This window comes from Buteo buteo, chromosome 9, assembly GCF_964188355.1.
Source record: "Buteo buteo chromosome 9, bButBut1.hap1.1, whole genome shotgun sequence".
NCBI classification, from domain to species: Eukaryota; Metazoa; Chordata; class Aves; order Accipitriformes; family Accipitridae; genus Buteo; species Buteo buteo.
Genome location: NC_134179.1, coordinates 36168970 through 36191481, shown reverse-complemented (window position 1 = coordinate 36191481; position 22512 = coordinate 36168970). Strand labels below are relative to the sequence as shown.

Sequence of the window (22512 nt, the reverse complement as noted above, 5' to 3'; positions counted from 1 at the left end):
TTATTTATATACTTTTAAAATGCCCCTGGGCATTCCCTGTTAGCTCTCTAAAAGCAGACCGATAAGGCGGTGCTTCGCCTTTGTTGACAGGAGATAACCCGGGACACACTGGGGTAGGTCATGGTGGCAGAGCTGAGCACCCAGCCCTTCCTCACAGCGGCCGTATGGAGGTTGTGTCTCAGGGCAAGGAGACACAGCCTCAGGGAGCACAAGCCTGTGACACAACCAAGCTCTCCCCATTTTCTGTCGGATATGGAAAACGACTGAAATCCAGACACCAGAGCTGGAGGGATCAGTGTTGCACTCCTGGTTAGATCCTTGGAGACAAATTACAGTGAAGTTTATGACTTGTGAAAAATGTAGGCCGTAGTCCCTCAAAGCATGGAACATTATCAGCTGTTATTACCATAAATGAGGTAAAAGATGCTTGGTACTTTGTACTTGGTACTTTTTTCCCAAGCCTATACAAATATGAATAAGCTGTACTAGAAAGCAAAAGGTGCAAGATTGAATGATACCGTGAGTTACGTATATATACTTGTGTATATTTAGGTATTAACACAATGCATTAATTGCCATTTTAACAAAGAGGGACATAAATAATTTTGATCAATGACTTTGTGCTCTAAAAAATTACAAACTTTTTGGTTACATAAACAAGACTTCATCTAGCTGTGGTGATTTTTTTCTTTGTGATAGTTATGATTTTATCAGATTGGTTTCCATGAAAAGTACTTAGTAGCTGACAAAGCGCATTGTAATACAGATAATTTGCTAACGTGGTCACATTTGCTGGGTCTTTATCACAAGAGAAGAAGCATCCTTCATTGCTTTGCAGCCGTGGATTCCTAACACTCATCCACAAAAGTAAGATCTGTAGGCCCACATCATATTTATTTTTTTCTAGTTCATTCTTTGCATGCAGTGCTATTTAAAAGAGAATCTCTGCTGTGCCATTAGCTCAATACTGTCACCTTGGACGTTTGCAGAACTTTCAGAATTTTATTTCTAACCTTTACAGAAGTCCTCTCCAACAAGCAGCTTTCTCTCTGCAAGAAACTATTTTTACCTTCCCCTTTTCCTGCCTGAGCTGAAATCTTTGTAACCTTGCTGTAATAGGGAACTGGGAATCACTCAGTAAAAGAGCTGTGATTGATAGAATATGCAGTACAAAATGTGTATTGGCTTTAAGCTGGAGGTGTTTGATAAACCCATTGCTCTTTTGGTGAAGTAGTTTTTAATTAAAGTAATATTCAGAGACTATTCTGTTCCTAATATGTTGGACTCATGAGAAATTAAGTTATTTACAATCTCTCTGAATTATAATACCTATGAACTTTTAAACTATTTGATAATAATATGATGATATTTTTCCATCAGCTTCAGTAGTACAAACTGATGGCAGAACATGTCCCACTTGCTGAGGCAGAAAACAGCTCTTGGCTCAAGTGACACCATGACAGAGTCGAACACCACGTTGTCCCTCCTTACAGACCCAGCAAAGCCAAACGACACCGAATCCAAGGGCTGAGAAGATGGCATGTTATTTCTGAAGGCATTCTTTGTCAGGTGAGAACTTCCCACCACCACTTTGGGATTCAGCGGGAATGGTATCATCCTCTGGTTTCTGTGCTCCAGGATGAAGAGGAGCAAATTGACTGCGTATGTCCTAAACCTGGCCATCGCCGATGTGACCTCCATGCCAACACTAATGACCTGCAGTCACCCGCAGTTTCAGGGGAGCTTCTCAGCTCTCTCGACTTGATGCTGGGCATCGTTTTCTCTGCTGGGTACAATGCTGGTCCCTTCCTTTTGACAGCCGCCAGTGCAGCGCGGTGCCCGAGGGTCCTGCCCCCCACACGGCACCGGCGCAGTCAGCCTGAGCCCCTCTCACCCCACGCGTGTGCTCTTCTTCGGAGCCCTGCCCGCTCAGTGGCATGGGGGATTTCACCAAATGAAGGACTCACAAGTTCTGCTTGCCGAGGGCCCTGGGAGCACCAGTGCAATAACTATCTTCACTTCTGTCATTAACTACCTCGTTTTTACCCCTCTCGTGGTTCTCTCTGGTTTGATCTTGTTCGTCACTGTCCAAAAGAGGCCTCCGCAGCAGGGCCCCCAAATGAGGCCTGGCATCCCCATCGTTGTCATCGTCATGGCATTCCTCATCTTCGTCATGCCCATCAGACTCGCAAGCACTGTGAAACGCAGACTTCCTACATCGCTGCCGATCAGGCTCGTTTACATTTCTGCTTCATTCAACATCACCAAAAGCAGTGCAACACACCCCCCCGGTCTCATTCTGTGTCGAGGGATGGAGGAAAATGAGACTCGGGGAAGCCATTCAGAGAGCACTTCGGAGAGCCTTAAAGGATGGGACAGGGAGGGCAAGGTGAGAGCAGGAACAGAGCCAGGAAGGGCTGGAAAACCAGGAGTTCAGTCACAAGATCCTCTCAAGGGGATGCACTCTGCAGGTGGACAAGCTTTTCAGACTTGTGAAGACTATAAAGACAGCAAATCACTACGTGAGATTACCGAGGAAGACTTTGACGTCTTCAGCACAAGCGGATTTGAAGGGGAGGCGAAACAATTGGCGGGTGGTGTTGTCAGACCCGCAGTGTGACAAAACCAAAATATTTTTCCATTGGCAAAGAAAAGCAGGTTTTGAAAAGTTAAGGTGAACTCTCCATATTATTTGTTTTTCAAAAAATTGCCCCATTTTGGTGGTGAAAACTCCATTTGTAGGTGAATTTGGGATTTCTTGAAAAAAACCCCACTAAATCCTCAAAACTTTAATGAGACAGAGCATTTCACATCTCAAAAAATGCAACGCAAGCGGCTACAGGACGGAAAGCTGCCACTCAGGTATTGCAGGGGTGAGGAGTGAAGGAAGCAAAAAACATTCAAACCACCCTATGGTTCAAACCACCCTTCCCCTGGCTAGAAAATTAAAATCACACAGGGTCCCTGCCAGAGTGATTTGAGGGAAATTTCCTCCCAGCCCCCCACTTGAACTAGTGAGTCACTGCGCAAGATTACTGAGGAAGGAAGACTAAAGGGGACAGGGAAACCAGCTCCAGCACAGAGGGACGAGGACAGGCAGGCTGCCCAGCACCGGGGCCCTGGCACGGGTCCGGGCTGGCTCTGGTGCCCACGGAGAGCTGGGTGCAGAGTGGGGCAACCGTGGCTGTATTCAGCTGGCCTGGGACACCCGCCTGGGGATGAGAGACCTGCGACCAGAGAGCAGAACACCAGCCCGGAGCATCATCCCTGTGCTAGAAAAAGTGTTGGAGGCGGGGGAAATCCATATTTATAAAGAAAGCTGCATTTATTTTTATACTTCGGAGCTGGAGGAGGAGAGTAGCAGGAAAGAAACGCTGACCCTTGCTGCAGGTTGCCAGCTCCTCGCGTCGGCTGCTCCAGCCCTCTTGCCCGTCTCTGGCGGGCTGCGTGGGCTTCGTGCTGATGTGGCAGATTAGAGAGAATGTGCAAAACCCTGAGAGAAGTGGTAACCTTCAGCGAGGAGGAAGTGATGTGCAGGTGAAGGTGCCAAAATCTCCAGCCTTGGGCTGGAGCCCGGTTTCACCCTGCAGATCAGCAGTAGCAAACCCTTTTGTACCACCTCCAGCTCTCAGTCCTCTCCAAATCCAACTTCTTCTCCCAGCTCCTCTCCCCTGCTGAGGAGAAGCAGAGCCCGTCTCTCTCCTACGCTTGCTGACCCTGGGACCTGCTGCGGGCCAACAACTGGGAAGAAAGTGTGGGACCAGGGTCCTCTTGTACTCTTGCCTTGCCAGCAGCGAGGCTGCTAATCCTGGCACGTGTGCCAGGAGTTCATGACCACTGCTCTAGCACAAACGCTAATAAAAATAGCTGACAGGCAAGCACATCCTCCTTGGGAACCGCCTGCGGCAAGGGGACGGAGCAGCGCTTTGTGCAGCAGCAGCCCTGCCTCCCGCTCCACTGACACCACCCGCCGTGGGCCAGCAGCCACCAGCAGCCACGTTTGTTCCTCCAGGTGCCTCCTCCGGCAGTACCACCACTGGAAACACGCAGGTAAAGGAGGCTGAGCTCCATAGGGAGCGGGTGTGGAATCGGAGGTGCCAGCCAGACCGTGCAAGTATTCGGGAGTCTAAAGACGGCAGCAGGTGCCGTGGGATTAGGAAGAGATCCGGTCGTGTTTCTGTCCCCCATCGCCGTGCCTTTCTCTTGGGCTAAGTCATGTGTAGGACATTCACCAATGCAAGCTGTGGAGCAAGAGCATCCCCCTCCCCGGGGATGCCTCTGCTGCAGACAGCCCCCGGGCAGCCCTCGCTGAGCGGCCGGCCCCAGCCCAGCCCTGGAGGCTGCCCAGCTGCCGGAGGCTGCAGGACCGCAGGGGAGGTCCAGGAGCCCGGCACGTCTCCTGTGGCATCGGTTCCCATGACCCAGCGGCCCTACGGAACAATTACATCAAGCTGCTTCAGTCCCACATCCCAAGGGAGGGGGCAAGCCCCGAGCACTGCGGGCAGCTGTGGGAGCCTGTGGGTTTGCAAATCCTCGTGTTTATGTAGGAATGGCAAAGTCCGCTGTACGCATTTCATGCGCGGGACAGATGAGTTCCAGTGGGTGAGTGAACGACTGCCTGTTTCGGTTACGCTGGCTGCACTTGTAAGCAAACAGCTTGTTAGACAATGAGAAATTAGAAATTATAGACAGCATGACCTTTGGTAACCAAAAGCTGGAGGCAAGGCAGAAACTTCTAGCATCATCTTTTAGAGCAAGCTCAGAACATGCCACAGCTCTGTCCGATCACTAGTGCCAAGTTTTATGGGAGAAATAAAATAGTTTGTATTACTTCAAAATACAGACTGAGGATTGCCAATTACTCTTCCACTGCTTAGAAACCCAGGTGAACTCCAGCGGTGTCAGTGGGCTGGACCAGGTCCAGACTTAGAACTACTTTAGGATTTCCTCATTTTGTGTGTGCCTGGGTGGTGTTGATAACCCATTTTCATGTTGTAAATAGCACTTTTTTTTCTTTTTTTTTTTTTTAACTGGATGTGTTTCTGCCAGAACACCATGTGTTTCTCCTCCGTCGTAACCATTACTTCTTGCAGATTTCCATCTCACAGGTATTTTAAAAGCAAGCCTAATTTACAGAACTGGCATTAAGTTCTTTGCCAACAGAATTGCTGTTTCCATTTTCTTTTAAAGCTTGGCTGCAGAAGGTCTTGTACAGGTCTGTGGGTTTACACACTTGCTCCAGAAACAGAAGAACCAGTATCAATCACTCCTGTGTCCGGCGGGGGCCCTTGGCGGTCCTATGTGAGGAGAAGGGGATGCAGGAGCCCCATCTCCATCTTGCCTTTGGTAAAATATGTGTCTCTTCATCTCTATATGCTCACCTGGCTGGGGAGAAGCTGCAAGAGAATTCGACTACTCGCCTGTTTGTTAGGATGCCAACAGGAAAGGCACATCTGAATCCCCCCATGCTGAGGATCCGGGTCTCATTCCCCTGCCCAAGCTGCAGGACAGGGGTCTGAACGTCAGGCAGGAGCGTTTCTGCATGCACTTAAAAGTGAGCAATCCTGACCCAGGAATCCCTCAGAGCTGGGACTGCCCCGTGCTCCTTCCCTGAAGATGAGCCCGAAGGTGCTCACACAATACTTGAAGTACTGGTTTTGTTAAAACCAATTAAAAACACAAACTTGAACAAGGTAGTGTCTGCAGCAGGGAAAGCATAGATGAGCTGGGTGAGACACTGGGCATAAACTCTCCCCACACAACCTGGCAGCGCGACTCTTCTCCACTTTTCATGGCCTCCTGCCTTGCAACAAACTCACACCTCCTCAGGGGCCTCCGGAAGAAAATCTTCCCTTCCATCCCCTCTGCCAGCCTATGTTCTCCATCGCTGCTGGACGTCCCCTTTCTGCCTGCCCCAGCCTGTGCCCTGCAGCCACCCCCGACCATCTTCTGCCCCACGAGCTCCACGTGTCTCGGGGGGCACAGGTAGGGCTTGGAGGCCGCTCGCCTCCCTCCCTGCTGCTCAGCCACAGCCTGTGTAACAAAATACACAGTGCTTACGTATACTCACCTGTGTATCTCCCCACCAGTGCTCCTAGGGATGTGTGGGCGAGCCCAGGCAGCAGCTCTGCGAGCCAGCCGTCTCAGTTGTCAGCCGTCCCCTCCACGAGACACGCCACACCTCCAGCACAGCTCTAATCCATGCTTTTGGGCTCCTCCAGCAAACCCAGAGACAGAGATTTGTGCTCTCCCCAGCATCACTGGTCTGTATCTCCTTAACGCACCTGCCTTACAGAGACCGGGGCCGACTGGGCCAACACAACACTCCCCTTCTGAGGGTCCCTTGTGTCAGACTGGGTATAATCACCCCCTTTCCTAAGTGTAAGGGTTGTTGGAAGAAATATGGCCACAGCATTTCATGCACTGCTCCCTCAGTTAGTCTTCTGGGCAGGTGTTCTCCCGTGGTAGAGACTACAGCAACCACTGGAGAAGGGCTGTTGTGTAAAGCCATGGGAAAAAAGGGAGATAAAACCAGAAAACAAAAGTCAGATCTGCTGCTGCATGTGGAGACCACCACAAAAATGTGTTAACAGAGCAGTTGTACAGCAGGGTCTTCCCACGTCAAAGGCATATGGAAATTTCCTCAGTCGCTTTATCAGCACACAACTTTCTGACCCAGCTGCGGTGCTGCAATACAGCCAAAGCCATTCTGGCTTGTTAGGCTACCTCACATCAAGGGGGTGAGCGATGCCAGCACTTTACACCAGGCTGTTTCACTTGATTTGTCCAGCAAAACATTTGCAACTTTGCCACTCCAAGATGTACCAAGGTTTTCAGCTATGATGTATTTTGAATGAATGCATAATATTAAGAGGAATCATTGATTCACACCATTAGAAAACAAAGGAGTATATAAAATTTTCTTCTATGTAAAAAGAATACCTTGCCTTTTAAGAGAGGTAAATCCTTCTCTCCTCCAATGCCAGAGTATATCTGGCATATCACCACTGAAGCCACGAGCAGTAAGAATGACATTTGAAGGAATATTTAGAGATAATTTTGCCTTTTCCATGTATGGATCCATAGACATTTTTGCATAATTGAACAGTGTTGTTTGCTGGGTTTGTTTTTTGGTTTTTTTTTTTTCAAAATTAATGATAAAAATAAAATTTCTCAACAACAGTCTGGTATGACAGTATTTCTTTAATCTGAGACAATGCTGAGCTCCTCCATTGCAAGACTTCCACTCTGGCTGTTCAGCAACAGGAGGTGCCCTGAGAGGCTTCCCACCAGAGTAGAGATGTTATCTCAAAACCCACATATTTAATCTTGAACATGTTAAAAAAAAAAAGTCAGTGTATCAAAAATCAAATTGTTCTCGGAAATAGATATATTCTGATCTGCAATGCTTCATTTGCAGGGCTATACTTTTAATGCACACCTTCACAACTTGAATTCTAACATCTTGTTTTATTGAGGGTTGGAATTCTCCTTTCAAGCCTTACAGCTGAAGTACAAGTTTCTCATAGTGCTGAGAAGCAGGTGTGCTGTAAATGCTGCTAAGGACTTTGCTGTGGTTTTAATCACTGTCTTAGGGAGCCAGGTTTGATTTTCTAAGCTGCCAGCCCTCAGAGTCACTCAGCAACTTTGACATGCACCTCTCCAGAGCCAGAGTTATGAGGCAGGTTGCACCACCCTGAATTGGCTTCACAAGAATCAAAAGCACCCCCCACTCCTTGCAGAAGACATGCAGGAACAGGCATAACCTGAACTACTTTTGATCCTTCCAACTTCAATTAATAACAATTCCCTAGTCTGGAGCAAAAGCAACAGCTGAGGTCAGAATGGCCAGATTGGCATGTTCAGAGAGATTTTGTCTTGATCTACAGTCACTCAGAAAGACTTGTAAATCTGTTCCCACAGCTAAAAGTTGCTGCTCTGATTTGTTAGACTAGCCCCCAGCTAACTCATTTCATGGGAACTGACTGCTAGTACATCTGATTGATCTCTTTAAAAGGCTCTGAGCAGCAAGTGACCCTAGGTTATTACAGGCAGGCAACTTGTTTCTGTAAATTCTCCCCTAGGAGGGAGATCAGAATATAGTCAACCCTCTCTCATTTCTTCTTCGTGTATTTACTCTGCATGTAAACTTACCTGATTTATAGTAGGAATATCTAGTAGATCTACAGCAATTGTTATTTATAAGTTCTCCCAGCTCTAATGCAAGCAAGCCAAGTCTCTCAATTCACTACACTATGTTGCTGCTACATGAGGTAGGTCTGTCCCTTGGAAAGGGGGAAGGCATGGTCAGACCCATGGGATATTTCTCAAAAAGGGGTGAAAGGATCTCTGCTTTCTTCTGCAGGGAAGTGTTTTCTCTAGAGGATGAACCAAGAGAGAGACTAGTACTGCAGGGAATTAATTCATTATTTGTCTGCGTGCCACTCGAAAAAAATGGGAGGAAGGGAGCAAAATTTAAAGACAGAACAATTTCTTGGCTCCTTCAAAGTGCACGCTCCTTTAAAAAACTGCTGTGCTTCTCAAAGGTAACAGCATCTGTATCTTCATGATCCCCAGATTGTAAAGATTAGATGCAAGTCAGGCTGCACCTCCCCACGTTTAAGCCGCTAGCTGAATATGGACCCCAGGGAACAAGGGTATTATGTTTCCCAGGTCATAAGCCAAAAAGAGGGGTTTTATGGGAAAATGCATGCTACTGCGTGTAACACCCAGTAAAAATTTTCCCAATCTACACAACACACAGAGCCTGTGCTCTCCTTGACACAATGGGGGTGTCTAATGATGCTAAAAGACAAAAAACATTACAGAATAAACAGGAAGATAGTTACTGGTATTTGAAGCAACACTGTGACAGAGAACCCCATCACTGGAAGGGGTTACCAAAAAAAAAAAAAAACCCCAAAACCCAACCAAAATAAAAAACCCATCATCAAGAAGTCAGTTACTTAGCTGGCTTATGAAATAAGAGCTGTTAACCACAAGCTGCACAGAACTCGAGAACCACATCTGAAGATACACTGCCTTTTTCTCCTAAAGAGCAGCAAAGCAGCAAACCGTTAGCAGCAGAGAGCACGTGATCTTCAGGCACAACGCAATACTGTGCTGCTGCTTTAAGGTCCCCTGCAGCAACTCCCATTTTACAGCCCATTTAAGGCAGATTCTACATATTAGATGCTCATGGGCCCCATCCAACTAGGTCTGACTGATGAAATCTAGGGACCATTATTTGGAAACCATAGATCAGCAGGTTGTTAAGAAGAGAAGGAAATTACTAAGAAAAATTTCTGAAGACCACAGTCCCTGGACTGACAAATACTCTAGCTATATCAGAGAAAATGATCAACAAAGCATGTCTCATGATATTTTTGGATAAAGGACTGCTCACATGCTGTGCGCTAGAAGCAAACAGAAATGCTTGCCAACTCACCTGACCTGTGTGTATTCTACAAATTGGAAGCTGATAAATTCTGCTTATCTGTGTCTATCCTCAGCTCCACTGCCACTGAAAATACCACTGCATGACACTGATAGCACTGCAAATTATTTACTATTCCCTAGAATCCTTCATGAGCCCCAATAGTGGTTTCTCCATCAACTCTGCCCATTTTCATTTGGTAAACAGTGATGTTTCCCCTGCTCTACAACTGAAGCTGAAAATAGCCTCTTTCATTTCATAGTTTTCCGAACTTCATCAGAAATGTGTGTTATGCAGCAGCACAAGCACTGGGAACAAACAGGGCGTTACGAATAGCTGTGAGGAACCAACAGAGGATCAAAGTAAATTAGGCATTGAAAGAGCCATCTCTCCCTCTTCAGGAGGGGACTATGCTTTGAAGAGATTACAAAACACCACAAATTGGAAACCAACACATCCTCTTTAAAAAAACACATTTCCAAGAAAGCAATTAAAAAAACTATTCATAGCTTTTTTTTTTCCCCTCATAATTTATTGAATGAAATGAAACAAAACAAAACATAGATGAATACAAGAAGTAAGATCTGCGTTCCTCATGTCTCATCTGTAAGGCAGTCCTTTAGAATGAACAGCAAGGAGCTCCTCCGAGTACAAAGGCCAAGAGAGACCACAGTGCCACAATACTAGAGACTCTAAAGGGCAAGCATAATAAAATGCAGTTAGGCTACTTATATTATATTTAAGACTTAATTTTGTTCTTATTAAGCACTGAGATTCTTTTCCAAACTGTGTCAGGCCAGAAATTCACCATTCATGAGCATCGCTGTCACCACCCCACAAGAGAGGTGCACTTGGAATCTGGAATTCTCTCCTACTACCAAGCCTTTGACTCTGCTGTAGAAAAAACACATCCATCCCACACCTGAGAGACTCTGCCTCTCTCTCCTCAAGCTTATTAAAGCTAGCATTAAAGCTCATTAAGATAACCCTCTGTCTGTTATAATAGCACATACATAGTTTTGTGCTATCGATGGGGTAACATTTCCCAGTTAATCAGGATCAACATTAAAGTCCAGTTGCCCAGGGCTGAAAGCTCACAAGTAGCCACCCAGCAGTTGGCAAGTGAACCTGCTTCTGAACCCCTTGCTCTCCTGAAGGGCTGGCAGAAGAACGTTGCAAAAGAGCAACAGACTCTCCTGTGACAGGGCCAGGCACGCTGAAAGGAATGCTTTTCCCCCCCTCCATTCCTGTGATTTCCCTAACTCACTGCAGCAGGCAGTTCACACGTGGAGAGTGTCTCCAGTGGCGATAGACAGAAATCCGCAGATGAGGGTGATGCTTATAATCTCGCAGAACAAGCCTGACACTGTAATGAAAGCAGATATCACAAGCCATGGCTTGCAGGCTGCTTATAGCATCCCACAGCTCAGGACAGGAATCTCTTTATCTAAGAGTTGTCACAGCAGAGGAAGAGTGGGATGAAGACTTAGATCAAAGAGGATCAAGGGACAGGAAATTGAGACTTTCTGGTGACTTACTGCTTAAATTTATTGGACAGCAGAATGAACTGGTTCTTTGAAAGCCATCTGACATCAAAGCGACAAAGAGCTTTAAACTCTTGGTAAATCTGCCTTTCATTCAGCCCTGGCCAGCCTTGGACATGGACAACCAAGAGAGGGGGATGTTGGCAGGGAGCATCTTCCCCACAAAAATTCTGGAAAATGTACAATACCGAGACATATCTGAGTTCGGAAATACTACAGAAGCACTATTAATATAATCAGAAAATATGCAAAACATAACATGTAAATAAGACAGGTTGTACAACACAGCTGTTGGTGTAAAATTATTTTTCTTTTGACCCAAGATTCTTCTAAACATGAGTCATAAAAGCAAACTGTCATGACTACCATGGAGAAACCACCAGAGAAACAGCAAGCTCTCTTACAGAGCAGAAAAAATTAGGGCAACGTAAACTGACTAATGCCATCTTACAGAATAACACTATTGAAACATTTCACAAAACAGAAATTCAACTAATTTGCCATTTTAAAAGGTCAGTTGTGCCGTTTGTATGAGCTTCTCCCAAGGTGGGCTCAGGCACTGGTGGATTTTTCTCCTCTCATGAAGCCATCTACTAGGCTACTGACCTACACACCCCACAAACTGGTCACAGACCTGCAATTCATACGCACAATGCTTGAAACACCACCTCGGATGAAATTCACTTTGTTCAGATACTCGGCTAACACGGTGAGATACTGAGAGAAAGAAGGATCAGCCTCCACTGCATCACTACATCAGAAAACAAAATGGAACAAAGTTTTGTTTCTCCAGTGCTGCACTGATGCACAGTGTCTCAGGAGCAAGAGGTCCTGAAGCAGCTCTTTAACTAGTGACAAAATAGGTATTTCAGCTCTTGGTATCTTCTACAGAAGTCAAAAAGCTACAAGCAAAGGGAAGGGATTCCAACAGCTGCCTCTTAGGAACTTAACTGAAGGCACTGAATTACACAGATTTCAAATATGGAAACTAATGGAAAATGATTTGACCCTTACCCAAGTGAACTGAACTTGAGAGAGCTTGTTCAAGGATAAAGGAGTCATAATGCCATTTCCCAACCTCTGAGCCATTGCATGGCCCCTGATTTCTTTTTTTTAAATGTCAGCTTTGACATAAAGCTACTACTTTCAGATTTATAAAATAAAAATCTAATTAGAACAGTGACCTTTCCAGTAACACTTTCTCTTATCCAAAAGGAAGGCCAGCCTGCAAAACAAAAAGTCACCCACAGCAAAGTGACGACTGTTTTCTGTAAAACCCATCTATGTAATGTAATTTTCAGTAAACATTTAAACATCACTCACTCTGTAAATCTGCACAGTAGCAAATGAGCTGACTTCAGAAGAACTAGGAGGAATAATGAGGTGGCATTAGAACAAAGCTAAAGAAATGTAACTAAACAAATGGAAAGCAAAAACTCACTAAAGTGCAGCTAAGTTACTAAGAGCAACAGACTGTATATAAACAAATATTTCTTAACATCAAATAGAGCTACAGAGCAGGAGAAGAACTGCCAAGTCCCAACACAAACTCTGAAGAAGTGTTTAAGAAGCATTTTACCTGAACCACAGAGAAATGCGTCATAGCCTGCCTCGTGAGGAGATTTCTTCTCAGCTGTCAGTGTCCAACACAGTCAAAAAGGAGTAAACACATTCAGCACACTGTGGAAACTGCTCCACTGCAAAACCCTAACATTCATAAGACCCACTGTTGTGGAGTTTTTTCCCCCCACCCTCAGCCATATTTCCTTCCTCACCCTGAAACCTTTACAGCCCACAGAAAGTCTATGCTTCTACCGTGCATTTTAAAACGATACCAACAAAAAGGCAGCAGTTAAACAGATGGCTGAAAAGCTTAGTGAGATGCACATTAAAAACTTTTAACTTTCATGAAGATCTAAGCCAAGTTGTGTTGTATACGTTATTGATGGTATGGGAACCATTTCAAAACACAGGAGGCCCTGCACTGCAGGACACCATGCTGCCAGAAGCCAGGAAACATCTGCCTTGTAGCCAGTATCGCACCATGTACTGAACACACCCTCCTGCACACACAGCACCACTAACCCTGCACATAAGTCACTGAGCTCCTGCTACTTTCTGGGACATCACTGCCACTAGCTCCCACTATTTTCCATTCTAGGACCACTGTTTTGCACCTCTCCTTGCCCCTTCCAAGAGCTACTGACTCTTCAGAGCCCCAAGTCAGGCTCAGTTCAACCCAACTTAGCTAAAATGTCATTTGTGCTAGGAGCCTGATACAAACCTGCCCTGCATTGCCCTCGGCAGCTACCAGGGACATGCAGAACACATGACGTTTTGGGAGCCCAGGCTCTGGGTCAGGACAAAAACGTGTATTGGCAGCCCAGTGGAAATTCAGCAGACCCACTGGCACTGATCCGTGCTTTGCATGTGGACATCCACAGAGTAAAACAAAACCCTTTTGAGCTACCTGACTTTGAAGATTTGCTTAAGAACATACCATATTTTGAGCAGTCACTTGCAAGAGCTATCACGGGGCACGTTGGATCTTTGGGATCTTTGCTGCTGAAGACAAGTGGATGTGTAAGATTTTTGTCTTTCTTCATTACGTTAGAGACAAGTTACTCTTCTCTAGTGACCTGGGACTTCATTTCAGAAAAAGCTACTGAAGACTTTAAAAGGAACTTTGGTAGTATTCTGTGCAAACACTAAGATACTTAGCTGAATAGTATCTACCAGTTTTCTTCCTGAAAACTAACTCCTAAATACTTCCTCAGTCTCTTCCCCCAATCAAACCTTCTAAGCAGCAAGTCTGCTCTAAATGCATACAAAAAATGCGAACGGAACCAAAAATCAATGGAAAACTCCAAGGAAAGGGGTTGACTACATTGTTCTATTTGAATGGGGAACTCTGGAGGGCAGATTAATAAACATATACCCATGGAATGACTGAAATAAAAGACAGAACAAACAAGTATAAAAACTTGTGAGAATCTCCAGTCTGAAACTGCTAAACCAAACAAAAAAAACCAGAATCCTAGTACTATTTTTATAAGCACTGATTTTGCATCTCCTTCTTGGGAGCAGGGGGTGAGGGGAAAGAGGTGAAATTTTCCTTTTCTTGGCAAAATTGACATGAAAACAATTTATCCATAGAAGAGGTGTAAAAAAGAAAGAGAACTCTTCTACCACATCATGGCTAAGCTCATGAGATTTGGTATCTACTCGTGTGCTCCACTTGAACATTTTATTTAGTTACTGCTTTGGGCTCAATGCAGCTCTTTCTTGGGAGCCAGCATTTGAAGTTAGGTTATATTTTCACTAAGAACTGAAACTCACTCATTTCGTAACACGACATAAGCAACATACAACTCTAAGGTTGTATGTAAGGCTGTCTGCAAGCCAAACTTGTGACCAGTGAAGTAATGGTGGTACAATATGAGAAGTGACTTAGAACAAATAATTTACTGCACAATTACTTTATAAGACAGATGAACAAACCTTTTGCTCACAAATTTAGAAAGACAAGAGACCAGCTGAAAAACATTTGGGAGGAGGGAAAGTATGAACATAAGAAGTGACTGAGTTTGAAATATCTTTCCCAAGAAAACAAAAGGATTGCTGAAGGCTTTATAGCCCACCACTTACCTGCACAAAGCCGCATATACCTCCAAAAGATTAGATACTGGAGGAAACTGACATTTCTATAAAAGAAGAACATGTTAGAAAACCAACCAAGACAGACCTCTTGGTAACTGAGCTCATTTACTGATACTACTGATTCATTACATGAGATCTAAAATCAGAATGTCTCAGGGCAACACTGAGAACTGGTCACAGTTCTGTAACCACAGGGCACTGAGGAAAGACATCTTCTTTTGGGTGAAAGACAAGCCTTAACTCCAAACAGAAAGACCTTTGCATCTCACCTTCCAGATGGATTTTGTTACAGTCTTGGTGTCTATGAGGACAGGAAACAGGTTGTGAATGTTCCTTTTAAATTCCTCATAGCTTTCTGAAAGCAAAACACATGTGGAGAAAGACATCATAAAACTGAGGAAAAGCCAATGGTATTTCAAATTAATAAGAAAGACAGTTGAAGTCAGAACAACGATGCACCACTCCAGCAGTTAGAGCTCAGAAGAGGCTACCAGCACTGCTGCTTGCCTAAGCACTGCGGGTGGCCAGGGTGGCAAATGACCACTGTGCTTACTGTCCCACCCCACTGCAAAGGCAGCAGCCTCAGGAAAGCAGCTATGTAAAGCGTTACCTGGAAGGGGCTTGTAGAACTTGTCGTGAAGATGCATAAGGTCCATAAGCATGTTATGTCCCACCAGGGGCTATGGGAAGAATATAAACATAACAGCCCATTGGAGCATATTTTTGAAGAGAGCTCAGAGATAACCCAATTTTAGGCATGCTCAACAGCTGTAATCCTTTCCTCTGGTGGACAGCATCCACATGTGCTCACCCAGAAGTCATTCAGGCTGCAAAGCTCACAGGAAGACTACTTTCAGAAAATCAGACTTGTGGACTCTCTGAGGAGGGTATTTTTTCAGCAGCATTCTAGTTTGAGTGGACCTAAGGAGCTAGGTGGATTCTCAGTTCAGCTGAACACTGGTAAAATCTTCCAGCGATCAGATTTATAGGCTCAATCACAAGGGGAGGGACAGCCTTTCCCTGCACATCACCCATAGTCTTCTGAAGCTGAAATTCATTAAATAATCTGCATCCAGAACAGAGGAATTTCCACACATAATCAGAACAGAGGAATCTCCACACATAATCAGAACAATGGTCCATATGGTCCAATAAACTGATCTGTCATATGCTGAGAAGCATAACTTGCCCAAAAGGCAAGAGTCTGCTCAGCTTTCTTAGATGGTGACTTATGCTGTGTAACACAAGGATTTTCAACATTGCAGACTCCTGCATTTTCTCAAGTGACGTAAGAAACACGTTGCAGAATGGGTTCTGGCTCCCTCTCCCTGAGCTGCACTTGGTTTGTAGAAGTAATAGAAAAGTAACACAGGGAAATCTAGTGTTTGGATCCATAATTCTGAGCATGCTTTGGGACCTGGTCAGTAAGAAGACGTAATGTTTAACACTCATTTTTTCTAACCATGACTGCAATCTAAGAATTCATCTCATTTTTACTGACAACCAAACAGGATGATCCCACTGAAGTCAAGTCATTTAATACAAATTACTACTTTATCTTTTATTATCCCTCTACATCCAGTGTAGCAAATCCATAAGAGATGAAAAATGAGAGGAGGGAAGAGGCGTTTTACCTTCTTGGCTTTAACAAGTGTCTGGAAGAGGTTGGTGAAGCCCCGGGCAGACAGGAGAATGAGCTCCTTCTGGCAGCAGTCATCAGGGGAGTTCTCCAGAAGCTGCCGATGCTGTGGACTCACTTTTTTCACCATTACCTGAAAAGAACAGTCATTGGGTATCTCAGCCTCCCATGCTAGTTGTATGCACATTGCTTACTGGGGTTCAGTAATGCTGAGGACATGTTCAGCTTCTAGGCTATGAAGGATGGAGAAATAGTGCATCAGGACTGTCTTACTTCTCTTCCATATGGAGATCAGTGCTCCAGTAACGAGAGACCTGCTCTAAGGGTGTCTTATTAACGCTTCTCTTGTTAAGAGGATGGTTCCTACCACAGGTTTTTTTGGAGCACAGATGGACACAATTCAATTTAACTTCACACCAATATGCTAAGTTCATGTCACCAAAAAACAGAAACAAACAGCAGTCACACAAACTGAGTCCCCAAAGGCTATGCCTCAGGTAAAAGGCTGGGTAAATACACTTAATTCAGAAAATATTGCACCAAATGTAAAATAGCAGTAGCAAATAGCAAAACAGCAAGCCATGTAACAGACAGAGTAAAATTCTTCAAAGCAACTACATGGCAAAAGTCAGCAAAGGACAACCACAAAAAAAAAAGGCTAAAAACTGTACATTCTTGTGGAAGTATTGAAGGAGAGATCTAAAAGCCTGGAGATGCAGAGAGCGCCCCTCAGGAAGTGCCCCAAGGACAAGCACTTCCAGCTCAAGGTGTTTTGTGGCTACAGGACAAACAGAAACCAAAGTTACTCAGTTTTCTGGATCCCTTTTCTTGGGATCCCACAATCAACACTTCCCAGAACACTCCTTTGTCATTGTCTTCTCCTCCTCCTGGACCCTATCATTAAAAGTACAAGCAACATTTCAGAGTCCCTGCAAGAATGCCAGTCTAATCTGTCTAGATACAAACCCTCTTTTCAAAAGGTCCACATTTCCATCTCACCTTGTCTCCAAGAGGCTGTGTCCAAACATTTGGGAGAGCCTGTCTCAGAACCAGCTGAACTTCAAACATCTGAGAGTCTGAGAAAAAAAAAAAAAGTAAAAACTTCAGAGGTGCAGACAAGCCTATTTAGGAAAACATATTTTTCTAGACAGAAGGATTGACCAGATGTTTATCCCCCAGTGTACAGAAAATACTCCTGAATGTATGATCTTGGTACATTACCATACACAATGACAGAAAAAAAAAAAAAAAAAGGCAAAACAAAAAAAAAGTCACAGTAAGAACTTCAGGCAAATGAGCTTTTGTGAGGACACAGAGAAAAGGAAAAGACTAACTGAAAAGAAGAGGGAGGAAGGCTACTATGAAAAAGACTTTTCTGTGGTTTTGGAAGGTTTCAAAGCAACACACCCAGAAGCCAAGTATAGGAGAGTTACTAATGCATTTTCCCCCACAGCTGATACGGAACTAACCTAGTCCTCTTCTGAACAGCATTCAAAAAAGACACCTTAATCAGTCTTATTGCTTATTTAAATAAATGTCTGTCTTGTCACAGGTACTCAACCATTGCCAGACCCTGTTAAAGTATCAGTATCATATCTACTACAGTTAACGTAGCAAAGACAAAACACAGCACACTCCCCACCCCCTGTATTTCACACTCTGCAAAAAAGCATCAACAGACAAAGCCTTAAATACTTTCTGTCCTTCCTAACTTTCTCTGTATTTTACTCCCTGACCTAGAGGATTAAGATTTGGTTTCTGTGAGCAAACCTAGAAACTATTCTCTGCTACAATTCCCTGTCCCTCAACTCCTCCAAAAAAGCACAGAAATTCCTCAGCTCTTCTATAGTGCTCCCAAAAGCTAACACAGGTGGTAAGTGGCCTGTTCATCCCCACTGGCATATATATGTGTCTCCATGGGGCTCCTTGTTGCTCCACATGAGAAGAAACAAACTCTGAAATGAGACCCACCTTTCCTTTCTCCAAGGGGAAGAAAACAAAAACCAGATCACCCAGGATTTAAAACAAGTCAAAAGTTGTCCTGATCCAGAGTAACTACAAATTCTCCAGCTGCTGCTCTGAAGCAGCACAAAATGGAAGTCAGTTACCACAAAGCATGCTCCAAGCACTACAGAAAGACCCACCACCCCAATGGAGCAGCAAAGCAGAGTCCAGAGATGAATGCCTGACAGGAACTGAGGCGTAGACAGGGGCAAAGAGTTGTAAAGGCAGGATGGGCACAGATGGTTTCACTCTCAACAGAGCAGTTTAACAGAACAGGCAGCAAAGGACAGTAGCTGCCCCAGAGGTTCAGGAGAAGTGATGAAGTCACTTAGAGTGCACAAGGTGCCTAAGGGAGACACCCTGTTTCATACCGCTCAGATCCTGCAGAATCATAGTCTCCTCTTCCTCTGCTGCACCTATCCAAGAGGTCACTTCATCAATAGCCTTCTTCAGCACATCCCTGTCCAGGGCACTAAAGCAGGATCAGGGGGAACGAGGCAGAGTGTGAGAAAAAGCTCTTTACAAATGAAGCCTCGTGCCTTCCTGTGGGAATGCAATAGCATCACTTCCCAACATTCACCCAACTCTCCAGATTGTATCCTGTGATCTCAGTCTTCCTTCAGACAGACCACAGCATGCTGGAACAGCTGGCAGTGAGGCATTCAGACCAATACACTTTAATATTTTGAAAAAATGTGATCTGAGTGAAGGTGAGCTGTCAATACAGTCAGTACTGAGGATCCACGTCTCTGACTAGCGCTCACCTGCTGACTTTCCAGCTACCCTCCAAGAGATGCTGGCTAAGGATCTTCTCCTGTACCTCATTCATGTATGGGATTCCATCTTTGAGGAACTGAGGGGGGAGGGGAAAATGCCAGGTTAGTTACTCTCCTCTAGACTTTCTTGCAGCAAATTAGGGAATAGCAGGTTAGCCAGGTTCAAAACTGGCATATACTTAGAAGATGCTGGTGTTCCTCATTCTCAGAATATCCGCTTCAAAAATACAAATTGTAGGCAACGCAAGATGCGTTCTTACATATGGGAAGACGTGTTTATGTATGGAGGAAAGAAAAAGATTTTTGTCAACTGTAATCAGGTTTTTTTGCTCTGCTTTTACCTTTCCTTTAATGATATACTTCAAGTGTCAAGATATCACAATTCCTGTCCAAAATTGCTAAACAGTGCTCTTATGCGATGACATAGTCTGAATTTTATGGGAAATGTGGCAATACATAAGCTGCAGGTAAACTTCCCCACCTTCATGGCTAATGAAGACTCCCACTGGGTTCTGTTTAGTAATGCCTCAGCTCACCAGAGACAGGTTTTCTTTTTTTGAGGTGGGGAAATCTGTCTTAGACTGACAAAGATGTGGTTATCACCTCTACAGCCGTTCAGAAAAACCAGCACTCGCTGCCCCTGTTGATAATGAACCACATGATGCATTCATGCTTTAGTAAGATGCTATTTACCCCGGAAACATACCATTTAGGGATACTAATCCTAATTTCCCCTGTAATGCACAGAACAGAACAGAATTCCTCTGTTCTAGATTTCTGGCAGAGAGATTACATACCTTATTATAGTCAAAGCCATAATGAGACAGGAACTGAATGCTAGATGCAGAAAGGGTGAATTCGACATCTGTAACTCCCAGTGTTGAGGGAAAGAGAAAAAAGTTGTACGAATGCACCACATACCTACAACGAAAAGAAAAATCTCTCTAGAAGATAATTACAAGAAATAACTCCTCCCAAGAGAATTCTGCATAAAATCTCAACTGCACTGTCTTCATTATAACAGAAAACTGCTTTTTTACTTACTTGTTTGAATTTTCATTTGAGAATATTGCCAGCCCTGCAAGACAGAGAGAAACCTCCATTGAAATGGCAATGTTTAGCTGGGTGTCTACAGATACTGTGAAAATTAGGTAAGGGATGTGGGGATCCCCTGGTGGAGTATGTGTTTTCCACTCACTAAAGCCACAGTGCAAATCTTAACAGCAACTGCTGGACTACTCCCCAGCTCCCGGAGAGCTAAACAGGGACAAGCTTCTAGTGCTAAGTGGGAAAAGGACTCAAGCCTGATGAAATAGCAAACGGATTGAGCAACAGGTGAGAAGAGGCAAGTTGGTGACGAAAATCTCCAACTATGCATACACAAGTCTGCGGATCGAACTACACTCCAAAAGCATTTGGAAGGAGCTAGGAACCACAGAGGACTGAAACATGTTTTTTACTACTTAGGTTCCTTTTTTTTCTATTAATCCCTAAAATGCCTAAGGCTTTGAACAATATTTTAAACAGTTTTGGAGCTGGTTTCTTGACCTCTAACTGGTTCTTAACTGTCAATAGCACTCCACCACCACTACAGGCCTGTTCTTGGGTTGATTTTTTTATTATTTTTGGAATATCAGAAATACTAGCCTTTTCCTCGCTGATAGTCACCTTACTCATACACTGTATCAAATGACACAGCCACAAATAGGAGCTGCTGTCACTTATTTCTCGCTTGCACCTTCTGTTTTAAAAGCCCTGTATTTGTAGCTGCAATCTTTAAATATGAACAATTTCAGACCAGCAAAAAGTATACAGCCCACCTGATTTTAAGTTATTTAAAATACTAAAAAGTTGTTAGTATTAAACTTCCGAGGGGGGAAAAAACCAAAAACCAACAACAAAAAAACAAACTACCACAGCAAACAAATGGCTCTGTGATGAGTGAACCAAGACCAGAGCTACCCGCAGGGCTCACCAGCTGGCAAAAGGCCAGTTACCACTGGGACCCTGGGAAATTTTTTTCTGTGTCAGAACAGCACTTACCAAGCTGAGTAACAGTGAAGCGCTGAACGCTCTGCCTGGCCTTCAGGTACCGCTCCGCAGGGGAATCAAACAGGCTATGAACAAAACCAGAATTGGGGGAAAGGGAATGGAAACAAGGTTTGCAATGCACAGGTGGTTCTCACAGAGCTAGAGCAGCAAGCCTCCCCCACATTTCAAGTCCAACAGCTTTACCTGGGCTGGTTATTTTGTGGGAAAGTTGAATGTAAGCCAGTAAACTCCATATCAATGGCTGTTGAGGTGGAAAGAACAAAAAAAAATACTTAAATATGAAGCATGTGTTCCACCAGTATCAGGTCAAGGGTTTCCGAAACACCTCCGTCCACGGTAACCTCTGTGTCAAACCCAGCGGTAGCAAGCTCAAGAGAAAAGGCAACCGACCGCCGTGGAGTCTCCTGCTCCCTCGTCCCTGTGGCAGGCTGAGGTAATCCAAACATCCCCCCGGGAGGACCCCGACTCACCCTCTGCAGGACGTGTGTTTCCCCCCCCCCGGCCCATAACTAACACCCAGAGCCCCCAACCCGCCCAGCCGAGGCCAGCCCCGCAGCCAGGGCTCCCTTTCCAACCCTCTGCCGCCCGCCTCCTGCCTCAGCCTTCGCTCTTCTGGTGCGCGCCAGCGCCATCACCTGCTAAAACACACCTCAACGCCCGCGGCCGCCTCGCCCCCTCAGCGGGCAAGGGCCGCGCCGCCCCGCCTCAGCCACCGCAGGGCGGCCCGGGGCCAGCGCTAACGGCCCGCCGCCCCACCACCGGCGGCCCGGGGCCCCACCGCCGGCCGCCCGGCCGCCCCCCGCCCCGCCGGGGCTCACCCAGGAAGGCGGCGCGGCGGACGCGGCCCCGCAGGCGCGGCAGGGCCCGCTGGAAGTCCGCCGCCCCCACCTCCATCGCCGGCCTCCCCGCTGCCCCACCGCCGGCGGCGGGGGGGGGTCTTAACCCGGCTTTAAAAAAACACCGACACAAAAAACCCCGGCGTGATTAACAACAAAAAAGGCGAAATAAGAAAAAAAAAACCAAGCACGGGAACCGGCGGTTGACGGTGAGGGGGGCTGGGGGGGAGTGTCAGGCTGCGTGCGGGGACGCTGAGCGAGAAGCCGCGGAGGTTCGGCCCCGGAACGGGAAGGGCTGCGGGGGTTACGGGGCTCTGCCCATCCCTCGGACAGACGGACGCATGGCCTCGGTGGGGGGCCGAGCAGCAGGCGGAGGCAGGAAGAGGGGAAGGGGCACCTCGCTCCCGGCCGCCGCCGGCAGCTGCGCGGCTTTTACCAGGTTTGGCGCGTAACTGTGTTACAGTTCTAAATATTCACCTAATGACTGCACTTCACTAAATTAGATGGGCAGTGTACAGGGATCAAACGTCTAAGCATTTCCAGAGGTCAGGTTAGAACAGACACA

The 22512-nt window shown here is 45.5% G+C and overlaps 1 protein-coding gene across 10 annotated transcripts; it reads right to left on the bottom strand.

Annotated features, from left to right (window-relative positions):
• Positions 1-9935: 9935 nt before the first annotated feature.
• PNLDC1 (PARN like ribonuclease domain containing exonuclease 1) lies at positions 9936-22319 on the bottom strand. 10 transcript variants are annotated; one of them, XM_075036060.1, is made up of 19 exons: positions 21930-22301; positions 21295-21352; positions 21103-21176; positions 20104-20137; positions 19857-19980; positions 19048-19136; positions 18655-18755; positions 17279-17355; positions 16275-16412; positions 15251-15320; positions 14910-14995; positions 14629-14684; positions 13481-13545; positions 12560-12613; positions 12304-12346; positions 11632-11731; positions 10975-11150; positions 10704-10802; positions 9936-10128 (listed from the first exon to the last, which is right to left on the bottom strand). In XM_075036060.1, the coding sequence occupies exons 1-19, from the start codon at positions 22003-22005 to the stop codon at positions 10056-10058; spliced, it is 1593 nt and encodes a 530-aa protein (XP_074892161.1). In that variant the 5' UTR covers positions 22006-22301; the 3' UTR covers positions 9936-10055. The 10 variants fall into 10 exon arrangements, 9 of the variants coding, with proteins under 9 accessions (XP_074892161.1, XP_074892162.1, XP_074892164.1 ...); XM_075036061.1 differs by having other exon boundaries at positions 13481-13542; positions 21930-22300; XM_075036063.1 differs by lacking the exon at positions 21930-22301 and adding an exon at positions 21761-21910.
• Positions 22320-22512: the final 193 nt, after the last annotated feature.

Bases quoted from the DNA above. Each gene is read 5' to 3' on its own strand.
- PNLDC1 (XM_075036060.1), bottom strand. From the start codon at position 22,005: ATGGAGGTGGGGGCGGCGGACTTCCAGCGGGCCCTGCCGCGCCTGCGG. The intron at 13,546-14,628 runs GTAAGTGGTGGG...ACTTGTCTTCAG, and splicing joins GTATATGCGGCTTTGTGCAG to CAGCAAAGATCCCAAAGATC. The intron at 12,614-13,480 runs GTATGTTCTTAA...GGACACTGACAG, and splicing joins AAGTGACTGCTCAAAATATG to CTGAGAAGAAATCTCCTCAC.